This window comes from Anopheles stephensi, chromosome 2 (assembly GCF_013141755.1).
Source record: "Anopheles stephensi strain Indian chromosome 2, UCI_ANSTEP_V1.0, whole genome shotgun sequence".
Taxonomy (NCBI): Eukaryota; Metazoa; Arthropoda; class Insecta; order Diptera; family Culicidae; genus Anopheles; species Anopheles stephensi.
The window spans coordinates 70,573,174-70,587,229 of record NC_050202.1 but is presented as its reverse complement, the minus strand read 5'-3'; the positions used below and the strand labels follow the sequence as shown (position 1 = coordinate 70,587,229).

Genomic DNA, 14,056 nt, shown 5'->3' with positions numbered 1-14,056 from the left:
TCGGTCGCCCGGTTTTGTTGTACCTTTTCATCGTTGTTGGTTAGTTTTTTTTCTTAGTAAAATTTTCTCAGCAAACCTCACGTCGACATACCGTTGTGTCTAGGCATTGTGCGGTGGTAACTGGGACAGCAGCATTATTGTAAAGGATGATTGAAATTTACCGCTTGATTGCATTTCGAAGTAGTACAGGCTTCGTTGTGTGTGTGTGAGCATTAGAGCGGTACGTTCCACCTAATACACTTAGATACGAATCAATAACCTGGCGGTGGAAGTTAGACTTGAGAAAGGAGTGGTGGAAAACATGAAAGTGGAACAGATTTTGCAGAAAATTCAATGTAATCGAAATGGATGCCTTTCCTGCCAACAATCAAGCCCGAAAGGGAAATGTTAAAGCTCTTCCCGAGAGTGAAGAGAAAAGGTTGCCTTTTTTCCGGCTAATTCCGACATCTTATTTTTATCGGTCTGAGGCCTCATTGCTTGTTCGGAAATATACAATCTACCGCAGTATAATTTCCTGCGCTAAATCCACCAAGAATCTCCCAAAAGGTAGCGATTTATAGCGCGAGCTCTCACTGTGATAAGAATGACTATTTAACATGCTTGATTGTTCACCATAAATTGTGTGCCATTTATGTCCGCAGCCCTGGTGGTCTCGTCTATGCCAAGGGTACATTTTATGCGGTGCTTTAAAGGCCCACCAGTCATACGGCCGTCGACAGCCGTAGTAAACCAGACGTCACCGATTTCGCAGACGCCGCACGGGTTTACGGGATTTGACTCCGGAGTTCGGACGCCGGTTCGTATTTGGCGCACGATTAACTCCCGCGCAAGGGACGTTTCGTGTATTTTTCGTCCTCTTCCTCTTCAACTCAACTGTCTAGCACCATCTGCCGCGTATAGTTCCTGTCAGCCGTATTGTGAAGTGTATAGCTCATCATAAACTTGCTGCTGTTCTTTTGTGCCACGTTAACTGCCTCCGCCTTATCGCATGCGCTTCAACTCACCTCGAGTCTGCCGTGCGCTTGTATCACCTTTCCTGCCGTCACGACGAAGGAGTCTTATTTCACGGACCTAACCTTTAACCAACCGCCACCCCGACGCGTTGGGCAGATTTTGCTTTCCGCACGCGAAAAGAGAAAACCCCTTTTTCCGTCTTGCGGAAGAATTTTCAACTTTATGGTTTGGTGAAAACAATAAAAACCCTCCCAACCGGCTAACTGCTTTGCCTCGGTAACAACACGCACACACACACACACACAAGCAACACCATAACAGCGAGCTCAGAAAGCTCACTTCACCGCCGTTTGGGTTGGACGTGCGGTGAAAAATCCTCCCGAAGAGCATAAGTCTCTTAAACCTTGTCGTAACGTTTCCGGCAAGCGGGCTGACTGTGTGTGTGTGTGTGTGTGTTTGTGTGGCGTAAAGGAAAGAGGACATGAAGATGAGCCCAAAGCACTTGCACAGGAAGAGCCCTTTGAAGTGGTTACAGACGATGCAGCGGGAAACAGCTGGGGGGAAACTGGTAGCCAACTCAGCCAAGGAAACTGCAGCAACTGTTTGTGGACTGTCTTCTCGGACAGTCCTTTCTATTCCAGCACCGGTAAATTGCATCGTTCGGTGTGTGTGTGTGTGTGTGTGTTTGTGTGTTTCCTCTCGCCAAAGGCGTTGGAAGGTAGGTTGAAGGTCTTAGGTGTTAGGTCCACAAGGACATATCGAAAGAATTCAATGGCATTGATAAGAGCGCAAGGTGTAAGACACTTGAGGTGAGAAGTCGTAGCAGTTTGAGTGCACTTCAGATGGTGATCGTTTGCACAGCAAAAATGATACAGTCATTTAAGATAGCCGATATTGTAAAATCAAAGAGTCCCTAGAACCGCACAGACTTGCTTGGATTTGAAAATCATTCGCTGCACTATTTATTCTATTTAGTTGATAGTTTTGAGGAAATATTTCTCAACCTAGAATACACTTTCCGCATGTTACTACATCTCTGTGGAGTATGTTTTAAATCATTTTAGATTATTATCTAGATTGCTTGAAGGCCATCCCTCCCTCCCACAAACCTGGCCCAAGCTAACCAGGTGTATGCATTTTGTTACAAATCCATGGAGAAGCGTGAGAGAAAACCGGAACCGAATCAAATATTAAATAGTCTCCAGTGAAACATTAAACCACTTCCTTTACCACCGTTTGGCACGAAACATTTTCCATCGGTATTACAGTGTCTCGTACTCATGGGAAACATGGCAAAGGTAGCAGGGTGGCGCCACATTAAAGCGATGGTAGCTCCAACAAAACACGTACGAGTTTAAAGTGGGTAAAGTATTGAGATCATTGGGATTTTTCCTGGAGAAGAAATTTAGGTCTGTAAGTAGTAGTTATACTGGAGAGTGGGATGAAGCAAAACAAAACTAGAGTCTTAACGTTACTTTTATTGGAAAAAAGAATTTTTATTTTATTCAAGGTTCTACAACTGCATCTTGCTTTAAGTTGTGTCAAGTAGACATCATCACTGGACTACTAATAGTTGACCTGACAGCTAAGATCTCGGATTAATCATTAGACACCCGTCATTAAAAAAAGTTTCTAGAAATCTATGTTCATAGCATTTTTACACTTATCTATTTATATCGATAATATCTTCTAAGAGTTTCAACCCACGCTGGAGGGATAGAAGGAACCATTGAAGTAATTGCAAAAATAAAAAAAGCCCCCAACAAGCACCACTTCATACGTTTCGCTAAGAACTAATTTAGTAATTATCTTTATAATGATACGATTTTTCCCATTACGTGCATCAGCACCGTTTATCCCGAATTGAATTGATTCCGACACAACCGACGTCTTCAGTTCTCCATTCGCTTGCCGACGAACGACTGGAGTGGAGCTTATTTGCTTGTTTACTGACGATTTTCCCTTCATTGTGTGACCATAATCAGTGCCGTGGGGTGGGGTGGGTTGAAACTGAAAACAAATACATTGCACAGAGAACCCTGTGCCCCTGAGCCGAGAAGGCAGATCCACTGGGCGACTCGGAAACGGGATGGAATTTATTGAAGCCTCATCGGGACGTAATTTTCCGCTGCGACCCTTGCCGGTAATGTCTTAATCGTGTCCTCTCACGAATTAACACAGCTGTTAAGTGGGTGGGTAGTTTACATTTTCCCTTCCTGGCACGTTTCACCGTTCATACATACACACACACGCACGTATACACTTACAAGATGGTACCGGATGGAACGGTTCGACGCTCGGGAAAAGGAGCACAGCATAAAAAAATGGTTCCACAAACAATAGTAAGGCGGTTGGTTCGGAGGATGAATCGCGCATCGGATAATCGTTCGAGTCTCTGCCGAACCTGGTGCTGGTTGCTTTTGGGCTGGCGCTGGTGGCTTTTGCGTTGCGGGTGTCATGTAGCTGATTTTCAAATTATAACAATACTGCTGTGTGCCGGAAAAGGGTTCGTTTGCTTGGCGCAGCAGGGAAAAACGCTCTTCCTTTGCTCAGGTCCTTTGCCGCGGTTTTCCTTCCGCTTTCCATTCAAACAATCTCGTATTATGTCTCCTCCTAGCGCCCGTGTCCTATTATCCTGATCGAGCCAAGGGATCGTTAGGGTTTTCTCGGAACGCTCAGCCGGGCAATAACAATAGCACCCGCCACTCGTTGTCATGGTGCTGATCGTGGTACTTTAAAGTGGGTGTGTGTGTGTGTGTCGAAACCGGATGTGCGGTGGGGGGTCTGTGCTACGAGAGTGAAAGTTTTGCAGGAAAGTGACAATATCCGCACGAAAGCTGTGTATTCTCTGTGGAGGAGATATTTTTGCGTAAAATATTTTTGGAGCGTTGGGAACTGGTGGATCTTTTTTGCATTCGGAATTTGTACATGTTGTAAGCCGTATTTGAGAGATTCATTTTATCTCTTACTTCGCACTCTAGATAGCGATACCGGGGCTAGGTATATTTGTTGCCGAAGTTGTCAGAATTAGAGCCAGACAATTAAAGCATTATGCTATCTTGACGGCACTATGAGCAGGTTCGATGGAACAGATTGTTGCTTTGTGGTGGAGGTAGTTCTTCCATCAAGATAATCTAGAATGATGGTTGAATGAAAATGGAAGGTAGCAAGTGTAAACGTGGGCAACAGTTGAACTAACCAAGAGAGATCTGTACTCATATTAAAGTTTGAAGAATTTAAAATCGCTTTCATAACAAAATAAGTTCTAATTTGGCGGTATTCGGTTGAAGACTTTGGGAGCACGCGAGTGTTTCAAGAGTTTATGAAGCTTTTCAAGCAGGTAAGAAAAGCTTTCCTAGCTTTTCCAGTAGTATGTTTACTTATTTAATTGTTTAATTATTTACTTACTAATAGTTGATAACGTGACATGAAAGCCAAATAGATGCTGAGATTTGTTAAATGTATCTTGAGCTCTTAGAGGGTTATTCTTGTCGTAACGTGTTAGCCTAATTGAGATATGGAGAGGAGATCTTACACAGGCAGAAAGAAGCATCGATATTGTTTTATAAAAATCCTGCAATAAAGGAGAAATGGGAATCAGAATGGCGGGTTTATAGGGTTTCCATGCCTAATAATCAACAGCGTAAAGGATATGAGAGAATTGTCACATTAAGGTATCCCAGCAATCACTGTCACTCAAGCCAGTGACCTAAAACAGAAGCATATTCAAGGATCGATTGTACCATCAACAGTACAGTGTAGGACCTCCAAAGGATCTTGCAAATAGAACGACCTAACGAGATAACGTAACATTTTTGCGTACAAAGTAATAGAACAGTGGCAAAACACTAAACGAAAGAAATCGAGAAAATTTTGCGGAGGACAGTAGTGAGACGACGAGAATACAGGGATTCAAATTTTAAGATCATTTGTGTACATGAGCACACCGCAAGAGAGAAGCAGATCAACACAGTCATTGTACAACAACAGAATATCAGGGTATTCAGTATACTGCCGTGAAGAACCACAGATGATCCTAAGAATAAACCAGAAACCATGAAGAGAAAAAATGGCTACCCACGCCAAGTGTACCCCGTTATGCCAAACAAAAAATCTATCGGAATGCTGTGAAATACTGCTTCAAAGCTATGATAGATTTTCCAAACTCTTATTATCAAAAAACTTTTTTTAATTTTTAAACTAAAAATAATCATTATGCTTAACATTCGTATGGACAGCTATAAGATAAAACTTTAAATTTATCTACAGATTTTACATAACATCTCTTAGGTTAAACAAAAGGAAATCGCTTTAAATCTAAAACATTAAATGAAACACACGTGAGCAGACTGAGACATATAACTAACAGCACGTGTCCCTTCGTGATATGGTAGAACAAACGCAAAACCGCAAATCTCCGGTTAGATGAGATGTCGTACAGTGGTTGGTAGATAATACGCACAGAAGAGCATCAATCTTCTTCCATGCTCACACACACACACACAACCCGGCTGACTGGCACAAGTGGTTCTAATTAGCTATGCAATAGGATATATTACCAACAGCTCGAAAATGGTGCACCATCGAGCTCAGGGACCAGCATGATTGAGTCTAGCTCCCGGAGCGGATTACTGACAGTCAGAAAGTTTGAAATATGATGTTTCATTTAAGTGCAAGATAAAAGAATGAATACATTCTTTGATTCGGACAAAAACTGAATTGAAATGTCAAAGCTAGTGGATACACAATGTGCTTTGCTCTGTGCAGCTCACTCTGTCACGATGAACGAGCAAATAGTAGTCGAAAATGTTGTACGCCGCTGCAGGGCATGCGAGGATATGGTGGAGAGTGTTGGCGTTTTTGCATTTGAATTCATTGAAATCTTTCATCACATGGGACTTTTGTTAGCTTTAGCTGGGAGCATCATGCACGAGTTAAGCCTGTTGGCTAGGAATTGAAAATTTATACGATTCTTCCGAGCGCAAATGTTGCTCGAAGTAAGAATAGAATTTGAATTGTCTTTCACCCCAAAATGGTTGCACCGTACAACTTTATTCTCCCAAGATTTAAAATGAAGCCACTAGTCTTTTCTTTCTACAAAAATTATACGTTAATGCAGTTTTAGGGGGTAATTTTACCATTTTTTCTATTAGACATTTATTATTATTGAAACAACACATAAATTAACGAAAGGGTTTACTTAAGGGTTGCACTCAATTTATGACGGTCGATATTCAGTGCCTGTGATGGCTGTCCTATGTTATGAGAAGTCTAGAAAGATGGCCTAATTCGGTCCGAAAACATTCCGATCAGGAACAAGGAAAGGGTCTTTAAATTTAATACTTTCATGTTCGCACTCATGTTCTTATTTATTGCTTCAATTAACTTTGCAGCTCGAACCCTGATGATGCATGTGCCAGGCCGGCCAGAGGTGGCGTGCGGTTAGCTCGGCACATAATAATGAGCACATAAATCCGTAATTTTACATGAATCTTTGGGAAGTTCATTAGCAAAGTTGCTTTAGAGTAAGGTAAGTGCAGCAATAAATTGTCCGGACCCATGCCCCATTTTGAGTTCCCGGAAGGCGAGTAGACTTGCTGAGTGTGTGAGAGTTAAAAAGGGTTTGTAAGAACATGCTGTAATTAGAATATCTCCAAGAGTCCTAAATCAATTATTTGTAGTATTTTTTTTTGGTAAAGCATATGACTGTGCTCAGGCAATAAAGGAAAAGAAAAGGGGTTAAAACTCTTCAACAAAAATCCTAGTCTCACGATATTATATTATTTTTCAAGAATCTTTGTTCGTATAGCTCTAGGCCACAGACATAAGCAGACAGATTCAGCCTCAACCATCTATAAATAAGACAAGAGGCTTCATATGAACATAATACCTCAAATGGGAAGACAATAATTTAATCGTTTACACAACTTATTTCCAGCAACTCGTTTCCAATCTTTTCAATGTCATTTATTTTCTCACACATTGTAGCCTCGTCGCTGTCCGTTGTCAAACGCCATGTTCAACCGTCTTTGCTATTTTACATTCCAGTGCAGTACTCTCGGAACGCTGCAATAACTTTGCATTTGATGCTGCTTTTATTACCTTTCCTGGTAAATTTAATACGTCATCTTATGTCATGCGAAGCCAAAAGAACATTCATCACCGTTGCCGTTTTACAAGGTTCAGGTTCAGGAGCTTAGATGCTCCGGTTCCGGCCAAGTATTGCTTGTAGTGCAGACAAGCAAGTAGTACATGCACACCTTGGCTTCAAGTGATTGATGGGCAATTAGGTGGAAAGAGCGAGCACGGAAATGCGAAAAGTGAAGCAAAACTTCAGCCTTCCTTTCGCCATCAATTGTGGTTCGGTTAAGCGAGGGCAATTCGATTTCTTGTCTTCGTGTGCAGCCACCGTGGAGTGTCATCGGACGGAAGGATAAATTCCACCGATGGAAACGCTATTGATTTTTATACTTTCTCCCTTGTATGGACGAATCGTGGACACCACCATCACCGAGTGTGGGCAGCACCGTGGTGGTGATATCATCACTCGGTAGGGGGTGGGAAAAAGCTGAGTGCAAGGAAAAACGATCAACATAAATGCAACAACCGGATCGGGTTTTCACGATCGAATCGCCATTGCAATGCACCAATTCCGGAACGAGTTCGCAAACTGTAACGATGTCCTAGCAATGCTACGAAAAAAGAAGCTTCCAATCTGTCCGATCGATCGGAACCCAGTGTGTGTTTGTGTGTGGTATATACCGATTGCAACTAGTTGCACGTACACTAGCCCCCCGTTTGGTGCTCTCTCGAGCAGGGCAAAATAATCAGAACCACAACCCGAGGCCAGTGAACCGAGAAAACACCAAACGACGAAACCTACGTTGACGCTTGCGGTACAGTGTGTGTGTGTATATTTTTTTCCGTTTCACGAGTGAAAACCGAACCCGATATGTTATTCGAGTGGTAATACGCTTTTCCTATGGCGTTTTTTCTTTCCCCCTCCACCCTATACACGCTTTGTATCTGTAGTGGTCGATTTCTTGGTGATTCTAGTCTTTGCTCCGTTGTGTCAGGCTAGAGCGCCATGGGCGGTGGATGGCATGAATAAAATATCAAATGGAAAATTGCAAACATAAATCGTGTCAACTTACTTGCACGCTGTTATCATGCCGTTTCCAGCTACCTTTACCTTGCGAAGAATCGGTCGACCGACTGTTGAGGATGTGAATTTCACCGATGCATTCACACAGTAATGAATTATATCATTTCGGTAATTCAATTTCCTCTTAGAGTTATGCAATACTGAAATACCGAATTGTTTATCATCGATTTAAATAAATCGTTTATGAAAACGTTACCGTGCGCAAAGATTGATTATCGTCGATGTCAACAACGGGAATGGCACTTTTACTTGGAGAGCATGGAGTGCCTTCCGCACAGCACATTCAATCACTGGGGGTATGTTTGTGACATCTCTGACAACTCCACTTACCTTCTTTTTGATCTACTCAACCCTCGCAGGCAGCAACGCACAAACACGCACTTGTCAAAAACCGGTGCCACAGCGAGGTCCCGGCAATTCCCCAAGCTGGCACCCGCGAAGCGTCAGATAAGTCAGATAAGACAATTTTGGACGCGTTGTTCCCTGAGGCAATCAAAACTTCGAATCAAAACTACCAGCCACAGCAAACAATCATTAATCAGTCCGATCATGTTTATCGATGCGGTTTACTTGCTGCCGTGTACCGGGAAAGCGGGAAATCTAGTTTGAATGTTTATTTTTCCCGTGTCTCATACAGCAGCCGCCTACTCTTGACAGGTCCCAACTCCTGCTACTGTTCGTAGTAGCAGAAGGAGAAGAACCACCAAATACAGTTCAATAGGCAAGACACAAAGTCACAAAACTTTTGTCCATCTGGTAGTGACGTGACGGCCTGTTTCGTGGTGTTTGGACGAGCAGCTTCGCGAGCAAACGATTCCTCCCCTGAGGCAGCTCGCAGTCGGCATACGAAGTAAGAATTGAATGAATGGACGTAGCACAGCGGTAGAATCGGTTGTATCGTGTTGGAATAAATAGTGTCACTTTTTATTCGGACCGTCCGTACAACGTCCGCGATAGGGAAGTCGAGAGCCTGCAGCGCCTTAGGATGTCGAGGTTGCAGGATAAAGCTCCTTATCAATGGCGTCACCAATTCCCTCACATAGCCCCGGGTAGGTTGTGCTGCATTTGGCCTGCGATGCGGTAGCTACGCACTTGCCACACTGCGTTCCCTTCCGGTAGACGGGTTGACCGTGCTCGTTGCTGTGTGAGTAGTTACAGACGTAGTACACGTACGACCGTTTCCGCGCGTCGTTGTAGTAGCGTGTTGCACCGCACCCGACCTTTGTAATGCGGTCACTAGCCATCTGTGCGAAATGGGCCACATCCACGCTGCAAATGAAAACCGTGTCCATGGTGGAAAGTGAATGGATGGGACGAAAAAAAAAGGAAAACCAACCGGCAGTGATACAGCATCCATCCGAGCTACACTTACCCTTCGCCAACGGCCCGATAGTCATCCATGACGGTCTGATTGCTTTCGACGTACTCCTGCCACCACTTGTTGGTGAGATCGGTGATGGCCCGGTTCAGGTCGATGGTGACATTACCTGCCCGTGACTTCCGGCCAATGTTCTGACCCGCGCTCCGGTACCGGTCCGTGCTGCGACATTCGTCGTGCAGGTACTGGCACGTACGAGCGTTATACTCGGCCAGCGTGGCCAGTTCGTCATCCCACACCTGCACGGTTCAATCAATCGCGTTCGTTACACAGCGCGTGGGAACCCGCCATGAAACCGGGAAGATAGAATGGGAGATAGGAAAAAAAGAAGTGAATGAAACAGCTCCAGTACCGAGCACGAGGATTGAGCGACATCGAGCGGACAGCGACACAGCACGGCACATGAAAAACTGATTTGAAAAGTGTCATCCACCGTGGCGTTCCGGATCGGTTGATGGATCGGTGGTAAATTGCATTTGACTAAAGGGGGAAGGCGAGAAATGGCGATCCGGCAAACCATCCCAATTTGGAAAAAAGGAGCCGGTTGGGAAAATGCTTCCATTTTACATTCGTTATTCGGAGCAGCACCGTTAAAGGTGGCTGCAGCGAAAGGGTAAAGGTCAATCGGAATCGGTTCTCAAAATTGGTGCCTTCATGCTTCAGGATCAATAAAGCCACGATTGCATTTACTGAGCTGGATCAACCTTTCGCGCAATCAAAAAGAGGGGTTTGAAGGTTAATCAGAGTCGATATTCAACAATTCTTGATTAAATTGACCATCAATTTACAGAGTTCTGAAACTAGAGCAATTTGAACTGCCCTTAGGTTTAGATCAATTTAATGTCGTGAGTTGATGATACCTCAGGGAATCTATTTAATTTTATTAAAAGTCACAACAGGCTTTTCAAAACGGTTTTCATCAATACCTGAGTGGAACATTTCAGAGGTGGCATGATGCTCAAAGGCATCAAAATAATTTATTCTATACTTTACAATAACGTTGCACGAGGTCCTTCAATATCTTCAAAGCACTTAAACTACACGTGAAGCAGACACGTTTAATCACACTCATATACACACACACACATCCACACATACCAGCACAGCCATCCGTTCCGCTTCAGCGAATCCATCCATTTTACCGCTGGCCAGCTCACTCCGAAGCCCATTGTGCAGCTTCAGGATCAGCTCTTTCAGCGGTTGCTCCATGACCACGAGCTGCACCGTCTCGTTCGGACAAAGTTCACCAAACTGGTCCGTGGCATTGCATCCGATATGGGCATGGTTCGGTTTGCACAGCGACTGATCACAATAATCACTACCGTCCGCGCTGTCCGCACTGTGCACGGGCAACGGGGCCGTTACTAGGGCGACCACCGTTACCACCATTAGAACGTTCAAACCGACACGCCACCACCGTCGACCGGTGGTTAAGTTTCCCGTACAGCTTTTCATTTCGTTCCCGTTGAACGTTGGCTCGGCGTCGGATGCGGTGATTCGTTGACGGTGGAATCAAGTGTAACTAAGCGTTACATTTATGGTGGTCATATTTATAAACACTCGAGCACAATGGGCAAGCCGCCGTTTCGTTGCAATGTTGCAAGTAGCGCCGTCTGGGTGGGAGACGATAGACTTGGTCTGTTTGTTTCGCACGCTCATCATTCACATCGATCGGCTGTGACCTCGGCATGCGTGTATCGGTTCATCCGGGGTCGCGCCCGGGTGGAAATAAAGTTATTGCAAAATTATCATAATTTTGCTTGGGAGCATTTAAGCGGAGGCAAAACAGTTTTCCCAGCCAGCCCCGGTTGGAAACTCACTTGCACTCTCGCAGAACGAATTTGTGCGATAAACGTGGTACGTGGCGTTTGCGTGACCGTTCAGCGCATTTGAATTTACATCCTTGATTTAATGATATCGTGCACGTGTTTTTTTTTGTCGGAGTGTCAAACCAACGCTAGCACAGGTAAAGGGCAAAGTGGTAAAACGATTTGGAAATTAAATCAACACATACTAATTGCGACAGAAAAGGGGTGCGAACTTCATGTTTCAGTGTTTCACGGCATTCGAGAGATGCAAAACTAGCACAACTGTGTTTGTAAGTGAAGCTACTAGGAACAATCCTAAGCATTCAATGAACAAGGCTCGGTAAATATTTGAGGCAACAAGTTGCTGTTGAAAATGTAAAGCTCAATGGAAAAATAGCTCCGTACTTACAACGTTTGGCTATAAATACAGGCATGACTCGAACGATGATTCATTCACAAGAGCAGCAACAAGCGTTTGCTCCAATTGTTCCCATGCATTTTTTTGTTGGATTTTAAGGTATTATTGGCGAGGCGTGAGAGTTAATTGAGAACGTAAGCTATTTAGCTCACTTACCTATTAAACATTAAAAAGCACTTACAGTACGATTTGAGTATCAGGTGATTGTAGCTCTGAGTCCGGAAATTTAAATGAAAAATAATAAAGCACACAAAATTGAGACTATCACAAGCTTTTATAGTTTTCAGTCATTGCATTCCTTTTTCTAAAAAAAAAAACAATATTATTTTTAACTTTGGTAATTTGAATGCAGGTCACCCAACAGTGTTGTGCGATCCAGTTGTGGATCAAACTAGTAGCGATAGGAGCGGCCACTAGGGGCCTCGTCGGTAAGGGGGGCTTTATCTGCGAGGAAAATCCTGTGAGGTCCTACTCACAAACGAGTCACAATCAGAGGGCCTGAACTGCCATTCCATTCGGGGCCTCCAAAGACCTTGATCCGCTACTGGTTCGATCCATTAAATACTACATAAGCCGAAGAAGAGAGAGAGGCTTTAGTGTTTAAAAACTTAATTCCTGGAGTCTGACAAATATCCTTGAATCAATGCACTGTATCTAAAAGTCTTCTTGGTGAGAATTACTCAAAATATTTTACCTAGGGCGCTTGTGAAACAAATCTTTTTGACAGTGTGCGCATAATCGATCGAAGCGTGAGTAAACCTGACTAGATCTGACCTAGGCAGATTGAAACCTGAGACCGATCCAAATGACCTGAGTACCGATGAACAACATTCTTAAGTCTATTCTCTTTTAGATGTTTTACTGTATCCAAAACTGATTAACAATAGATCATCATCGGTCTGAAAAAGCTTATCATATAACAACCTTCTTCTACTTCTTCTTACGTGCCTCTACAACCTCGAGAGGACTTGGCATGGCATTGATGGTTTCTTGGTCATTCATTTTACCCACAGCAGGCTAGTCAGTCCTACGTACGGGGAGGTGGTCTGGATGGGATTTGAACCCTGCTTCTGCCGTATGAAGAACTGCATCGCTATCATCCCGATCTGGCCATTTTTTTTAACAAAATCCATGGTCAAGGACGTCGCTACCAATCCAAAATCAGCCTAGGAAGGGATGAAATCATTTTGTAATTTTTTTTCTCGATAGTTGATCCTTCAACCTATCGTGGGTTTCGGATTTTTTAGTAGTTTCAATTTAATGTTTAGCCCTTTTTTCAAATTATGTCTACTTGTTAAGATCTCAATGTTCCTCACTCAACGTATAGCCGCTACATTGTTCTTTTCAAATAATAAATAGAAGTTTTTATTTTCTCAGATAAGCTCATGGCAAATGAAAAAGTAAGTAAAATAAAGTGCAATATTACGATTGTAAAACTTATTGTACAAATTAAATAAAAACAAATTATATTTAAAAGACAGAACATGTGATTGTTTTTTCTAACTAGCTGAGCAGCACTACGGCATATTAAATATAACAATTCTTGCCTACCATTCTAGAACTATCAGACGTTTCCTGCTAAATCTGCATAATCTTAAAGACTTCTTCCAGCTCCACACCATTCACGACGCACAAATGAGCAAACAAACAGTCTGAAGCGAGGGAAATCTCTCTAGCATACCCCGGTTCTGACCGCATCGTAGCTGACCCTCCGGCCTTTGTGACCTAACGATCACCACCGGCTGCATTTGACTTACCGTTAGTTACGCCTCAACCGCTCACTGTGCTCCATTTCTGTGCAAATTGTGGTGCACGCGAAGCTAGCCCGTCGTACCTTGATTTTCCCGGCGCAACCCAGCGAGCGTGTTCGTGGTTGATCGGCGGCGCGGAAGGGGCTCGTGGCCAACCGACGAGACGGCACTGACGAGGGCGCTCGAGCATTGCATTTGACAATTATTCAAATGAGGTTATGAAAATGTAAACAAAACTCGACAAGCGCTTCGGTGCTGAGTGACGAAGGCGCTGCTTCCGTATCGCAAGTAACCGGCGCCCGCCACGAAGCCATTTTGCACCGACCGACATGATTGGAGCGTAACGTTCCGGTGTGTTACGGTGTTGTGCGTATCATATCCACCGCACGGTGCTCGTAACAGGTACAGGGAAACGGAACGGGCACTTTGTTTTAATGTGCCCAGGACTGTTAACTCAATTTCCGTTACGCTGTGCGCTTGTTTCTAACGATGGGTTTCAATCCTCAAAGGATTCTTTTGCGTACTTTGGTGCGCCGGTTCTTTTCTTCATTTTCTTTCCCACATTTACTCACGTGCTTGGTG

At 43.8% G+C, this 14,056-nt stretch overlaps 1 protein-coding gene across 1 annotated transcript; it reads right to left on the bottom strand.

Moving 5' to 3' along the window:
* Nucleotides 1–8,671: 8,671 nt before the first annotated feature.
* Nucleotides 8,672–11,020, bottom strand: LOC118504614 (antigen 5 like allergen Cul n 1-like). The gene is made up of 3 exons (XM_036039295.1): nt 10,596–11,020; nt 9,492–9,736; nt 8,672–9,388 (listed from the first exon to the last, which is right to left on the bottom strand). Exons 1-3 carry the CDS (start codon nt 10,950–10,952, stop codon nt 9,100–9,102), a joined length of 891 nt encoding a protein of 296 aa, XP_035895188.1. The 5' UTR covers nt 10,953–11,020; the 3' UTR covers nt 8,672–9,099.
* Nucleotides 11,021–14,056: the final 3,036 nt, after the last annotated feature.